At 37.0% G+C, this 15,216-nt stretch overlaps 1 protein-coding gene across 1 annotated transcript in view; it reads left to right on the forward strand.

The window, feature by feature from the left end:
• LOC130848969 (solute carrier family 22 member 10-like) overlaps positions 1–15,216 on the forward strand; it is a 103,430-nt gene that overhangs the window by 45,446 nt on the left and 42,768 nt on the right. The window contains exons 3-10 of the mRNA XM_057727454.1: positions 3,541–3,695; positions 3,795–3,963; positions 5,199–5,322; positions 5,790–5,905; positions 8,048–8,262; positions 9,806–9,914; positions 10,699–10,902; positions 12,173–12,254. Of these exons, the coding sequence (XP_057583437.1) occupies positions 3,541–3,695; positions 3,795–3,963; positions 5,199–5,322; positions 5,790–5,905; positions 8,048–8,262; positions 9,806–9,914; positions 10,699–10,902; positions 12,173–12,233 (1,153 nt within the window). The 3' untranslated portion in view covers positions 12,234–12,254. The remainder of the gene's footprint in view (positions 1–3,540; positions 3,696–3,794; positions 3,964–5,198; positions 5,323–5,789; positions 5,906–8,047; positions 8,263–9,805; positions 9,915–10,698; positions 10,903–12,172; positions 12,255–15,216) is intronic.

A 15,216-nucleotide genomic window follows, 5' to 3' on the forward strand; every position in this document is an offset into this window, starting at 1 on the left:
AAATGATATCACTGATAAGGGGTTAATATCCAAATATATAAATAACTCATACAAACCAACATCAAGAAACCAAACAACTAAATTAAAAAATGGGAAGATCTAAGCAGACATTTCTCCAAAGAAGAAATACAGACGACCAATAGGCACATGAACAGATGTTCAAAATCTTTAATCATTAGAGAAATGCTAATTAAAAAGACAATGTGATATCACCTCACACCCGTAAAAATGGCTATCAACAAGAACAGAAAAAACACTATTGGTGAGAATGTAAATTGGTGCAACCCCTGTGGAAGACAGGAAGCAGGATTCTCAAAAAACTAAAAATAGAGCTACCATATGACCCAACAATTCCACTCCTGGGATAATATCCAGAAAAAATGAAAACACTAATTCAAAAAGATACACGAACCCCAATATTCATAGCAGCATTATTTACAATAACTGAGACATGGGAGCAATCCTTGTACCCATCAACAGACAAACGGATAAAGACAATGCGGTGTATATGTACAATGGAATATTACTCAGCCATGGAAAGAATGAAATTCTGGTTTTTGCAGCAATGTGGATGGACCTAGAAAATATTGTGCTAGTGAAATAAGTCAGAGAGAGAAAGACAACTACTCTATAACATGACTTATATGTGGAATCTTTCAAAATAATACCAATGAATGTATGCAAAACAAAAACAGGCTTACAGATTTAGAAAACAAACCAGCAGTTACAAAAGGGGAGAGGAAGGGGAGGGGTGATATTAGAGATATCGTATTAATAGATGAAACTATTGTACATAGAACACAAAAGCAACAAGAATATCTTTTAAAGCAAAGGGTATTATATCCATTATCTTATAATAACGTATAATGGAGTATAATCTGCAAAAATACTGAATCACTGTGCTGTACACCAGAAAATAATATCTTAAATCAACTGTACTTCCACAAAAAATTAGAAATTGCAAGTGATGGTGAGCATGTGGAGAAATTGAAACCCCTGTCCATTGATGGTGGGAATGTAAAGTGGTGAAGACACTGTGGAAAACGGTTTGGCAGAGTCTCAATAATCTAAACACAGAATTGTCATATGAACCAGAAATTCCACTCGTAGGTGTATACTCTAAAAACGGGCACTTCGATTGCTGTATACTAAAGAATACAGCAAAAAGGAATGAATTTTTGGTACATGGTACAACACAAATAAACCTCAAAAAATTATGCTAAATGAAAATAAGCCTGGCAGAAAAAAACAAATATTGTAGGTATCCACTTATATGAAATATATCTAGCATAGGCAAATTAGTGATAGTGATATCAGATTAGTGATTTCAGAATAATAAGAGGGCAGGAGTGAATGCAGAATTACTGCCTGATGGTTAGAGAATTTCTGTTTGTATTGATGTAAATGTTTCAGAAAAAAGATAATGATGATGGTTGCACAACGTGATGAATGTAATTAACCACTGATTTGTACATCTAAAGATGATTAAAATGACAAGTATTGTATCTATCATACCACAAATAAAAACATTCAAATATATCTCCAAATATTGTGAATTATGTATCTAATTCTATCAACATTATTTTATGTATTTCAAACTTTTTCTGAGTTAAGGTACATTTGACATTTTCAGCATTATCATTTCTGGACATGTATTTTGTTTTGAAATTCATTTTATTTGATATTAATATAAAGGCTCCCACCTTATTATTATTATTATTACTATTTAAATTGTACATCTTTTCTGTCAATTTACTTTCAAACAATATTTTAAATACTATGGCCAGCCGTATAAAAATACATCTCTTTTTAAACTCATTCTTGTATCTCTATTATTCGATAGAGTGCTTAGGCCATTAGCAATTAGTGTGATGTGATTGTTGCTGTGATTTCGTTTCAGTCTACCTTTCCATTTTTTGTTTTTGAAATTATTTTCTCAATAATGATAGTGATTATGAATATGATTATTTTGTGTTGTGTTTGTTCCTATGTATCCCATTTTCTGCTTTGGGGGAAATGATTTCAATATATTAAGAATGCTATTTTAATACAATGGAATATTAGCCATAAAAAAGAATGAAATTGAGTTATTTGTAGTGAGGTGGATGGACCTACAGTCTGTCATACAGAGTGAAGTAAGCCAGAAAGAGAAAAACAAATACCATATGCTAACGCATATATATGGGATCTAAAAATATGGTACTGATGAACCCAGTGACAGGGCAAGAATAAAGACGCAGATGTAGAGAACGGACTTGAGGACATAGAGTTGTGCGGGGGATGGTGGCAAAGGTAAGCTGGGACAAAGTGAGAGAGTAGAATTGACATTTATACAGTACCAAATGTAAAAGAGATGGCTGGTGGGAAGCAACTGCATAACAGGGAGATCAACGCAATAACTGGTGATGACCTAGAGGGGTGGGATAGTGAGGGTGGGAGGGAGGCTCAAGAGGGAGGGGATATGAGGACATATGTGTAAATACAGCTGATTCACTTTGTTATACAGCGGAAACTGGCACAACACTGTAAAGTTATTATACTCCAATAAAGATTGAAAGAAAATAAAAATAAAAAATAATAAAATAAAATAAGCTACAAGGATGTATTGTACAGTATGGGGAATATGGCCAGTATTTTGTAATAAGTATAAATGGTTCATAACCTTTAAAAGATATGAATCAAAGTATTGTACATGTGTAACTTGTGTAATATTACTGTACACCTACTATACTTCAATTTAAAAAAAAGAATGCTATTTTAAATATTGCAGAGGAATTCCCAATACCAAACACTGTCTGTCTGTTTTTGTTATTGGGCTTATGTGTACATTAGCACATCTTGTTTAGTTCACGTTATCTCTACTAAGACCCTCTTTTCTTGATATCCAGTTAAAGACAGACTTCACTTTTCTTATTTGTCCTTTACCTTCTTTTCCCCTTCATTTTCCATTTTACATAATTCTTTCTTCTGAGAGATTGATATATAGCCTCCACCTGAGTTATGGTGCTCTTATATCCTATTCTAGGAAAGTACATTACTTGAGGTCTATAAGTACAGATTCAACAGGGAGTGGCTCTTACATAAACCTTCCACAACTTTGATGCACTGTTTCACTAATCATTTGCATCAGTTGCATCTTCACCTGTCTGGTGCTACAGACCCAAGTACACTTTTAGCCCTCATGTTCTACACACTATACAGACTCTCCACTATGCTAAACACATGTTAATACAATGAATGCTCATGGTATACTGCAATTGCCAACACTGTAGTTTTTTTGATATGGTATCACTTGGTGTCAGAGGCCTCCTGGTAACTGGTTGATGAAGTTTTAGTAATATTGTCTATAAACAAGGAGTGTTACTATGAAGTGATTGCCATTGTTGATTTAACTCTTGTTTACTCAAGCTTTCAGGTACAAAGAATCACTTGTTAAAACATTCTCTAAATTTCAAAGTATGCTTTGTTTTCTTAATTTTTTTTTTTTTTACCACAAATTATCACTACCCCCATAATCTAAGCAGATGCTCTGTTTCTTAGGTTTGGGAGAAAGTTGATTCTCAGGTGGTGTTTACTCCAGCTTGCCATCTCTGGGACCTGTACAGCTTTTGCTCCCACCTTCCTCATTTACTGCTTACTACGCTTCTGGTCAGGTTGTTCTGCTGTGGTCATCATAACAAATAACTGGATGCTCAGTAAGTCGACAGTTTTGATCTTCATTCTCCAAGCCTTGAATTTAACCTTGAAATTTCAACCTTTTGTGACATTAATATCCCAATTGGGTTTTCTTTCAGTTGTAGAGTGGACAAGATCGCAGTCAAAAGCCATGGTAATAACATTGATATACTGTGCCATTAGTATTGGACAGGCAATCCTGGGAGGACTGGCTTTTGTCTTTCGAGAGTGGCGCACCCTGCAGCTGGTGGTGTCTGTACCATTCTTTGTCTTCTTTCTCTCCTCCAGGTATGAGTCTCTCTCTTACTCTGCTTAAGGAAACCTGGGATGAAAATGCATATTGGATTGGAATATGCCGACTTTCTTGTTCCCTGGACGCTTTCTTATTTTTTGACCTAAACTGGGTCTGTCATCCATTCACTCTTTTCAATTTGAGATTTGAGAAGCAGAACAGGGAGTAACAGTGACCTTCCTGCCAGGGAGCTCTAGGTATTTTCTGCCATTTTGCTTCCTAAGTCTTAGAACCCAGTATTGTGGCCATTGAGTTATTCCATTATTATTTTTCTTATAGACTTGAAGATATGCCTTCAATTTTTTGCCTTTGGAATGAATAGGGTACATTAAAGTTTTCCATGATTTTCTATGTTGCAGATGATATTGGATAAAGCAAGAAGCAGAAAATGTATTCATAGAGCAATTTAACAAAATAGCAGCATAATTTCTCCAGAAGTGAAAATGACATTCAGATTGGATGATTTTCATTATGTGTTCAACACTCCCTCTTCCCTTAAATAATTTTAACAGACATTTATTTAGGGATAATTCCATTCCTACACTTAAAGCCACTCTAGGGAGAATCAGCTTTAGTAGATCACAGAAAGATGACTACAGATTTAATATAGTGAGATGAGTACAGAGAGAAAGAAGAGTATAACCCATGTCAGGCTCATCTGCTAAGTCATTCTATCCTCATAAAAAGGAAGCTGTGCTTACAGTTTCCATTTATTGATGAGGAAACTAAGGCAGATGTGAATAAGTGACTCATTTATTTAGTTAGTTACCAACATTGCTGTTAGTGGCAGGAGTACTCACAATATTTATTGGCCTAAAATGTCGCATAATTTGGGGGCTTCTTTTTTCAAAATAAGATACATTATGAATACATACTATATGCACAAAGTTGCCAGATCTCACGCTAAGCTCTGGAAGGGAATTATGCAAGTGAGGGACTCTCAAACTTAAGCTTCATAAGCCCCTTGGAAAATCTCCTGGTGAATAAGCAGAGAGGCAATTTGAATGCAAAGTCTGTGATCCTACCCATGTAGGATCACCTAAAAGGTGTAACACATAAAGTGGTCATTCTCGAATTTTCCTGGTATTGTATAGCAAGAAATGAGTTTCTATTCCCAACCCAACAATTGAAGTAGTGGGTATTGGAAAGAAGGCAAAAAGCATATGTTGTATCTAACCAAATGATGAAAAAGTAAGAGAGCTGACTGCACTGTGTGCCCTTCCTTCATCAGGTGGATGGTGGAATCTGCACGGTGGCTGATTATCACCAATAAACCAGATGAGGGCTTAAAGGAACTTAAGAAAGTTGCACACATAAATGGAATAAAGAATGCTGAAGCAACCCTGAACATAGAGGTGAGCAGGAACGGGAAGGTGGTTACTGGGTTGGAGGGAAGACATAAACTGACACCTGCCTTCTCCTTATTGAGATAGACAAGCTGATTTTCTAAGAAGGCAGCCAGTTGACAATTCAAATTCCCTGGTATTTCATGGCCATCTCATAGAAAAGAAGCTTTGAGCACTGTACAAATCTTCTTCCTTTAGCTTATTTCCTGATCTGACTGTATACCCTATATACTCTCCTGGGTGCCCTGCCCGCCTCTGTGGCCTCGTTTTTAAAATATCATTGTTGCCGTTTAATTTCCTGGGGTCTCCCTAAATTTCCTACATCCTTCTTCATATCATGTTCACTCCTATGATTGCATGTGTAATACGTTACACTTCAAAGAAAGGTAACACATCTCTCTTCGCCTGTCAGGTGCCAGTGTTCATCATTATACCTGGCACTGTGTTGGCAAATGACGTGTCTGTTGTTGTTGAAGGGTTTGAGAGCTACCATGCAGGAGGAGCTGGAGGAAGCACAGACCAAAACTACTGTGTTTGACTTGTTCCGCACACCCAACCTGCGTAAAAGGATCTGTCTCCTGCTCTTTGTGAGGTGGGCTTCACACAGTGCGTGACAACATTCAAAGAGTGGGGGCACGAATCTACTTATTTCAAAGGTTATAACAGTGTTGTAGGAGGGAGGCACTGGTTTAGAGATAAAAATGAGGAAATCACACCAAATAAGACTCACATGAAAACGTTATATGGTGAAAAGTTAGTCATCATATCACACTATCAGTCTCTTCACTGGAGATTGATATTGAGAACTTCCATCACAGTAAAGATTTGGGCACTTGATTTTATTTTTTTCTTTCAATTTTAATTGAAGCAAATGTTGCAAACAGAAACATGAAAAGATTAGAAATATATACAAATAAATGAATGTCAGTATGTAATAATGTAACCAACGTAGAGATCAAGATAGAAAATCCTAATTTCCTAGCACTTCTCCTCAACTATCTGGTACAGTAATACTCACCACCTCCACACCATTGCCTCACTCTCTTCTTTCCGCACTGCCCTCTCCTGTGCAAAAAAAAAGCTTAACAGCTATTCCGATCTCCTTCACTATAGATGAGAGTTGCCTGATCTTGACCTTCACATAATGTAAATGATAAAAGTGTTCTGTGACAGACCGCTTTCCTCACGCTCACTCATGAAGATTCACTCATCCTGTTGCATGTAACAGTAGGTTGTTCTCTTCCCTAGTGTTTTAGTTTCCATGACATGAATACACTACAATGTCTATATATGCTTCGGTATTGATGAACTTTTATTTGTTTCCAGTTTGGATTCACTTTATTTGTGTGTTAGCACAAGAGATTCTGTGCTAACAGAAGGGGATATAAGTATTTACTTTGGCAGCGTCAGGAGGAGAATTTTTTTTTAAACTCTTTATTGGAATATATTTGCTTTACACTCTTGTACCTGTCTCTGAGGTACACCAAAGTGAATCAGCTGCATCTACACACATATCCCCATATCCCCTCCCTCCCGTGACTCCCCCTCACCCTCCCCGTCCTGGCGCTCCAAGGGATCTCCCATGAAGTTGATCTCCTTTTGTTATATAGCAACCTCCCACTAGCTATCTATTTTACAGATGGTAGTGTAAATATGTCTATGCTACTCTCTCACCTCATCCCATCTTCCCCTTTGCCCCTCAAGAGAATGGACTTGAGGATACGGGGCTGGGGTGAGGAGGAGAATTTTAAATTCTGTTTTTGAAAACTTACACACAGACAAAAGGCACACAGGACAATATACATCCACTGCCAAGCTTAAGAAAGTGACCATTGAATAGTATAATTTCTCTCTCCCCAGACCTACCCTCACAGACTGCTTATTCATTTAACTACATTGTGCTTTTTCACCTTTTCATATCTACTAGGACACAGACCTACGTTTCTGAATTCTAGACAGAGTGGAAGGAAAAAGTACAGATAATGGTCAAGAGAAGACTGTTTGCAATTGCTGCAATTTGTGATGGTTTCTTCTTTTGCAATGTCTAGATCTAGCTCTATCTGGCTGAAGAAAATCCTTAAAGTGGACTCCTTTCCCTTAGATGCTCTTTGGGTAAAAGGTAGATCCTCAGTGGAAATCTTTGATTCCATTTCTGATGGTACAGTTGGTGCATGCTTGCTTTCCTGAATTCTTAGATTTTCTTTTAGCCCCAAGAACTCTGATATGAACTTTAAAATTCCCAGAATTGTATTTGACACCAGGACACTTTGCTCCCAGGTCAAGGTGACACAGGTAGTCTCATTGCAGCTTCAGTCACAAGTTGAGAAAAGGGAAATGCTTTACAGTATTGGGGTTGGGAGAAAAGAGGAAAGACTCACAGCATACAGACAACTCTCAAAAAGAAATTATTTACCTGAATTTTGTTTTAATGGCTGTATGTTCAAATTCTCTATACCATCCAGTTTGGTGATTGAGTCAGGTTATGTTTTCCTGTCACTGCCAACTCCATGCTTAGGGACTTAAAAAAAGAAGGACAAAAGGAATATTGTTTTAATTTATAGCCATGTTATTTTTATGGTAACTTTATCACCCTAAAAGAAAATACTATACAAATCAGGCTGGACCTTTATTCTTAAACATTGATCATTGGCTGCCTGGGTCAATATAATCATCAACTACAGCACCGGGGCTCTAAATCTTATGACTTGTGTCTTTCCTTTTTTGTTTGCTACAGAGTTGGAAGCACAATACCCTTTTTTGGCATCTTTATGAATCTACAGCACTTTGGGAGCAATATTTTCCTGTTCCAGGTAATTTTTGGAGGTCTCACTGCCTCAGCCCGGTGTCTTGCACTTCTAGTATTGAATTATATGGGCCGTCGACCAACCCAGATGCTTTTCATGTTCCTGGTGGGACTTTCCATTTTGGCCAACACGTTTGTGCCCCAAGGTGAGAGAAGGCTGGACTTTGGGAAAGGAAGTGTCTTTTTCTCATCCTTCAGGGATTGTATTGGTTAACTTGTCTGAAGCCAAGAGTAAAGAGAAGTCCCAATTATGGGCTAAGTATTCCCCCAAACCCAACTGATGGTTTATGAGAAATCCTGCTAAATTTTTTTGGGAAAAAAACAAAGGTCATGGAGGGGAAATCAGTCATACATTTGTCTTCATCGCATTGTGAAGTGTCTGTAAACTGGTACCATTTACTCCAGATTACTTCTCTAGGACAACAAATGTTTACTTGCCTTTTGTCCATTCAGACTTCAAATAACAAGCATGGAGGGGTGAGACCTTGCAATAATACCCCAGGTGAGGACACAGTGTGGTCACTCCCTCTGTTTGGGCTCTTCATTACCAGCTTTGATGACTGGTCTACTTCCCCATCTGTACATATCCACATGTGAGTGTGGTGTTAAGTCACCATGACTGCAGCTTTTGCTTAATGGGAATCTCCCAGGAAATGAAAAAATCTCCCTTTTTCAAGGAATGAAGGAGTGAACAGTAGGAACAGGATTTAAGCAGATTAAAATCCTGTCCATTCCCTGTTAGATTACTTTATAAGTTAATCGAATGATGATATGTAATGAGTAGGAGACCCTAAGTGGGCACTATGCTTCACCATCTCCCAATGCATGAATAGGCTTCACAGCATCAGAGATGAGTGGATTCTGCTCCTCAGAATATCATTAATGATGCAGGCTTACTCCCTTACAAGAGAGTTCTTTCCAATATTATAAAGCTGTAATTAGATTCCTTTTTATATTGTGCAGAAAACTGTTTCTCTGAAATTTATTTTAGTGGTCCCAAATTCTGACTTTTTTCGAAATAGAAGTTTCCAATCTTGCTTCTTTAGGCATAACATTGATGCAGATCTAGCTTCTCTTCAGCCTGTCCACTAACAGAGTAGTCCTGTCCTTCTATTACTCTTTGGTGCCATACTCACCCCATGGCAATGCTGTATCTGTACTAGGTTGAGTGACTTATTGAGGTTTGCCTGGGAGTTTCCCGGTTTTATCAATGAAAATCTTACATTACTAAAACCTCCTAAATCCCAGGAAAAACAGGATGACTGGTCACCTTAAATTCTGTACTTTAATTGCAAAGTCATCAAGATTAGAGCTGAGTCTTAGACTCAGTAATTGTCCACATGACAGTCCTACCTTCTGCAATAAGGATACAGCAAGTCCTGGACAGAGTAAGTAACAGCAAATTTCTGCCAGACTCACCTTTTCTTCTTCTTCTCTGCCAAATCTCAGGTATGCAGAGAAATTTGCTACAATTAACCCAGATAATTTTATGTACATTTTACAACCTATGTTGGTAATTTTATATTTCTCAGTTTATGAAAGACTCCATAATCTCTGCTGCTGTAATGTTTTCTACAATCTATTTCAAACATACAAACAACCTGTGGATTTTTTTTCCCTGACTAAATGTGGTGGATGCAGATTCCTTCAATACAATTTTCTTAGTCTTACTGGTCTTCCTGACTCCAGAAATACAGCCCCTGCTTGTGACTTTGGCAAGTGTTGGAATCAGCTGTGTTGCTGCCGCTATAACCAGTTATTCTGTCCACTGTAATGAACTCATCCCCACTCTCCTCAGGTATAAGAATTTTTTATATCCTTCTGAAGCCTGGGTAAAGATTGATATATAGTACCCAATGGTTTAATATAATTTGTGGTTTAGAGAAGGGACCCGGAAAATGTTCTAATTCCACATATAAGAAGGTAGTAGTTGCCTATTTGTAAGTCCCGGTTATGAGTGTAAAACAGAAATATATAGTACCAAACATATTAGGAAATAAAAACAAACAAAAAAAGGTGGATTTAACTTTGATTACTGTGTAATTGAGGTTGGCTTTGGATAACAATTTTCTAAAAAGTGACGTTTGGTTGTTCATCATCTAATGGCTGTAAACTGTAGCACTAGAATAAAAAAAATAGAAAATCAAAACCAAAGAATTTTGAATATCCCTCCAGGGCCAAAAAAATTAGGACTTTCCCAGCTAATTGATGCTTATTGTGGAATAACATAATAAGAAGTGTTAATTATAAAGAAATTATTTGTAATAGTAATAATATGCTGAAAAACAATTATCACCAAAATTTATTGAAAAAGTTGACTTGGTACCATGTACTGTGCTAAGCAGTACTTCAATGCATCCATTTTTATTAAAATGATGAAAATGGGTCTTAACACATTTTGACCCTGTCAAAGACAGCTAGAAAATCACAGAGCCAATTGCAAAACAAGTGTTTTTCATAAAGCTCATGTATGTAATAATTGTGTTTTATTGTGTTCCATAATCATATCATCAAAATAACAGATCATAAATTACATGCTTGGATTTTTACTGGATTATTATGTATTCTTGTTTACCCATCAGGGGAAAAGCTTTGGGATTAGATGTAGTGGCTAGTAGGTGTGGGTCAGCATTGGCTCCGCTCTTGATGACCCTAGTGGTGTATCTACCCACCTTGCCCTGGATTATCTATGGAGTGTGTCCCATTGTTGCTGGTCTTGTTGTCCCTTTCCAACCTGAAACCAGAAATCTGCCTCTGCCTGACAGCATCCAGGATGTGGAAAATAAGTGAGTAGACCTTCTAACCCTCCCCTGGGAGGGACTCTGTGCTTTGGATCTGTGGGTGAGGAAGGCAAAACACCAAGTGGGCCCCTCAGATCCCTGGGAAGGCTGAGCCTTACCTGGGACAATTCCATCTTGGGCCATTGCCTTCACAAGTGACAAGGTCATTTCTACCCACTGTGAGCAGAGGTCCCCTCTGCCCTGTTCTCACTGGTCATTTTTGTGCTGAAGAGATGGTAATTAGGTCTGTTGTGAGGGTACTTCCTACCCACCCTCATGATGGTATTTAATGATCCTCAGATTCATAAGAGCCTGGGATACAAAGAGGAAGGAAATGGGATGGCCAGTGAAGGAACAATGTTAGGAAGATCATGTAGCATTAAAGGCTCTCTTTGAAAAGATAATAAAGAAATAAAGCTTGTAGGTGCCTATAAGATTCAGGAAACTTTTGTCACTACAATTAATGGAAAGTATCAAGGATAAGGGGAGAAAGAAACTGGTAAGAGTATTTTAATATGAGAAACATGGTATCTTCATAACCTAGAGCTTCAATAATCAAGTTCCACAAACTGAATGAATTAAACAACAGAAATGTATTGTCTCACATTTCTGCAGCCTGGAAGTCTGAGCTTAAGTTGATGGCAGGGCCATGCTCCCTCTGAAGGCTCTAGACAGGCGTCTGTTCCAGGTCTCTCCTGGCTTCTGGTGGCTCCTTGGCTTGTGGTAGCATAACTCCAATCTCCACATGGCATCTGCCTGGCATGTCTCTATGTCTAAATACCCCCTTTGTGTAATGACACTAGTCAAATTGGCTTAGGGGCCCAACCTACTCCAGTATGACTTCATCTTAATTAACTATATCTCAAGAACCACATTTCCAAATATGGCAATCTCACATTCTGTGATACTGAGAGTTAAGACTTCAACATAGGAATTTTTGAAGGGACACATTTCAATGCATAACAAATGGGGCTAAGATTTTCAGTCCACTTCTTGTCTTTCCAAAGATGTCATTGGCCGGAGGTCTAAAGAGACCAAGTGAGAGTAGCAACTTTCAAACCTGCTTTCTTGGGTCTGCACAATCAGCAGAGCCTTTTGCAGCATGAATGTCAATCCCTCATGGATTTTATTGGATCATAAAAAGCTGATGGTTAGGGATAAGTTGGTACTTCTGCAGAGACAGCATCCAAACTTATTTTTCTTTTCTATTTTTTTAATATGTGTTTTTATTTGCTAATTGGTTGGTTGATTGCTTGTTTCTGTTTTGTTTTTCCAGCAAAAAGCTATCAAGAGAAGCAAATGAAGAAGATTTCTACATAAAAGTGACAAAATTTTAAGTGGATTTCATGAGATGACTGGTGAGGAAAATAAAAATATGAAGAGAAAATGGGGAGTTTTCCTTTATCTTTACATACTAGTGATAAAATATACTGGAAAATGAATCTAATTTACAATCATGGCATTAATTTGCAGTTAAACATATGATTTCATGGAACATGTAATTCCATGATCAAAACAATGGTACCCACATAGAATGTTAGGAAATATGTTTTCCTTTTCTATTCCTGAAGGAGTTTGTATAAAATGGGTAATACATCTTTCTTAAATATTTGGTAAAATTTCCAGTGAAGATACCTGTAGTTTTATTTGTGGGAGGATGTTTATAAATTTATTTTATGTAATAGATATAGGACTATTCAGTTTATCTTTTTCTTCATTTATAGTTTCTCTCCTCATCATGGATCCTGTTTACCTATAACTTTACTTACTTGGTAATTTTATTTTTAGAGAAGAAAAAGGAAAGCTTTATTGAATATAGAATTTTGAGCTGGGCAATCTCACAATTAGGTTTCATTAGAATAACAGGATTCTCCTCTGTTTGTGTTGGTGCCAAGTTCCTTGATAGTGGAAGTGTTTTCTATTAGTTTTAGTGCCCCACTTTGAACTCCACAACAATTGGAAGTCAGGACCAGAACATAAGTTCCAGTCTAGATATTTTTACTGCTGGTAGAAGTGGTTTGGTGCCTTTTGGAATTTTTTTTTTTGAGGCATAGTTGTTTTATAATGTTGTGCTAGTTTTTACTGTACAGCAAAGTGAAGTAGAGTTCCATGTGCTACACAGCAGGTTCTTATTTGTTATCTATTTTATACATATTGGCAGATTGTCAATCTCAATCTCCCAATTCATCTCCTCCCCCATGCCCCGCCCCCCTGCTTTCCTCCTTTGGTATCCATACATTACCTGGTAATTTTTGATGGATACCAATCTTTGTGACTCAACTTCTTGGGTGCTAGCTATTTTTTATTCCTAAAAATATTATCAATCTGTTTGGAATATGCCCAAGTTACTTGAAAACACTGATCTTTTTGGGTCTGGGGAAAATCCTGCAGAGTGTATACCAGGCAGCTCTTTGGACTCCTCCACCTGCTATTAATACTGGCAAGGAGACAAAGAACCACTGGTAAAACGACTGTGTAGACTTATCTCCTGGCTTGCTCACCAAATTTGTAACCAAATCAGATTTGTTTGGCCCTTGCACAGCAAGTCAAACACTGAGTCACTGAGGCTTGCAACAAAGTGTTATTTGTGAGGTAGCCAAGTGAGGACACAGGAAAATAAATCTCAGTTCTGTATCCCCAAAGGCCAGAGGCTTGAGATATTTATGGATAAAGAGCAGAGTGGTGTCTGGCATTTAGAAAGGTGGTTGGAGGTTGGGAAAAGTGAGGTAACTCATTTCTGTGCAGGCCCAGTTTTAGGGTCAGTGGGCTCAACTAGACTTAGCCAACTATATTGAGCAGGAACTGACTCCAAATTTTTGGAAAACAACTTAAGCTCCCATTACTCCAGTGACTCATACATCAGAAGCATTGTCAATAGGGCTGGTTGGAATTCTGATAATAAATCATGTAGGGTTCAAGAAGTTTGGAGGGTTTTCAGTTAGAGAAAGGGGAAAAAACAACTAAAGTAGGCTTAGTCAGTAAAGGCAGGTTATAAGCAGAGGGTTTTCTAAGAAACTGTTCCCTTACCTGCTGCTCTGTAAGACATTCAATGATTTCTAAGTGCCAGCTTCCATTAATCCTAGGGAGTATGGCTTCATAATTTCCCCCTCTTCATCATCTTTCTCTCTCTTATTAGCAAACTTGATTTGTTTCTATGCTTCCTGTTCATTTACGTCTTGTCCCATTCTTTATTTTTTCCTTTAAAAATTTTAATCATGGAACTTAATTATCTACAGAAAACAGTTTTAAAAAGACACTCATATATACACCATATATAGCAAAATTAAACATATATTACTACTTTGATGTGGTATAGAGTTTTCTTTAAGAAAGGTGGAGGGTTCTGATTCTGAGGAAAATAGAGTAAGTATACTTCATCTGTTCTCTTTGACTAAATTCACCTTGAAACTGGAAAGAACTCCTGGGGCAACTATTTTAGACTGTGGAAGTATATTATAGTAATATGTTAACATGTCTAAAAATACTAGCACAAAGTGGATATGGGAGGAAATAGAGCTACATAGGAGTAAAGTTTCTATATGTTTTTGGAATTCAGAGAGTATAAATATGAAGTAGATTCTGGTAGTTTATGCTCTGTATTATAAGCTCTAGAGCAACTACTGAGAAACCACTAAGAAAAAATAGTTTAAAATACTTAAATGAACTAAATGATACACTAGAAAATATTTACTTAAAAGGTGATATAAAAGAGGACCAGAGGAATAACATAGTCATGAGACAGAAAGAAAAAGAAAAATCAAAATAATTGATGTTATTTCAACCTGTATCAATAATAATATTTACAATATAATTAAAAGCAGAGACTCTCTGACTGGATAAAAACAACAATATCCAGCTACATGTTGTTTACAGGAAATGTACTTTATAGAGTTGACACCAACAGATTGAGAGTAAAAGGATAGAAAAAGACATACCATTCAGACAGCAACAGCAAAATATCTGGTGTGACTATATAAATATCATACAAAATAGACTTTAGGACAACAACTGTTACTAAAGCAACATACAGACATTTTAGGATGATAAATAGGTCAATTAATCAAGAAGACGTAAGAATTATAAATATGCATATACTTAACAACAGAACCCTAAAATACATGAAGCAAAAACTGACAGAATTGAAGATAGAAATAGAAAATTCAACAATCATAGTTGGAAATATCAATATCCTACTATATATAATGGATGGAACAATTAGACAGACTATCAGGAAAGGTAAAGAAGACTTGAACAATCCTATTAACAAACAAGACCTAAAAAATACAGAACACTTCACCTAAAATATCACAATACATATTC

This window comes from Hippopotamus amphibius, chromosome 3, assembly GCF_030028045.1.
Source record: "Hippopotamus amphibius kiboko isolate mHipAmp2 chromosome 3, mHipAmp2.hap2, whole genome shotgun sequence".
NCBI lineage: Eukaryota > Metazoa > Chordata > Mammalia > Artiodactyla > Hippopotamidae > Hippopotamus > Hippopotamus amphibius.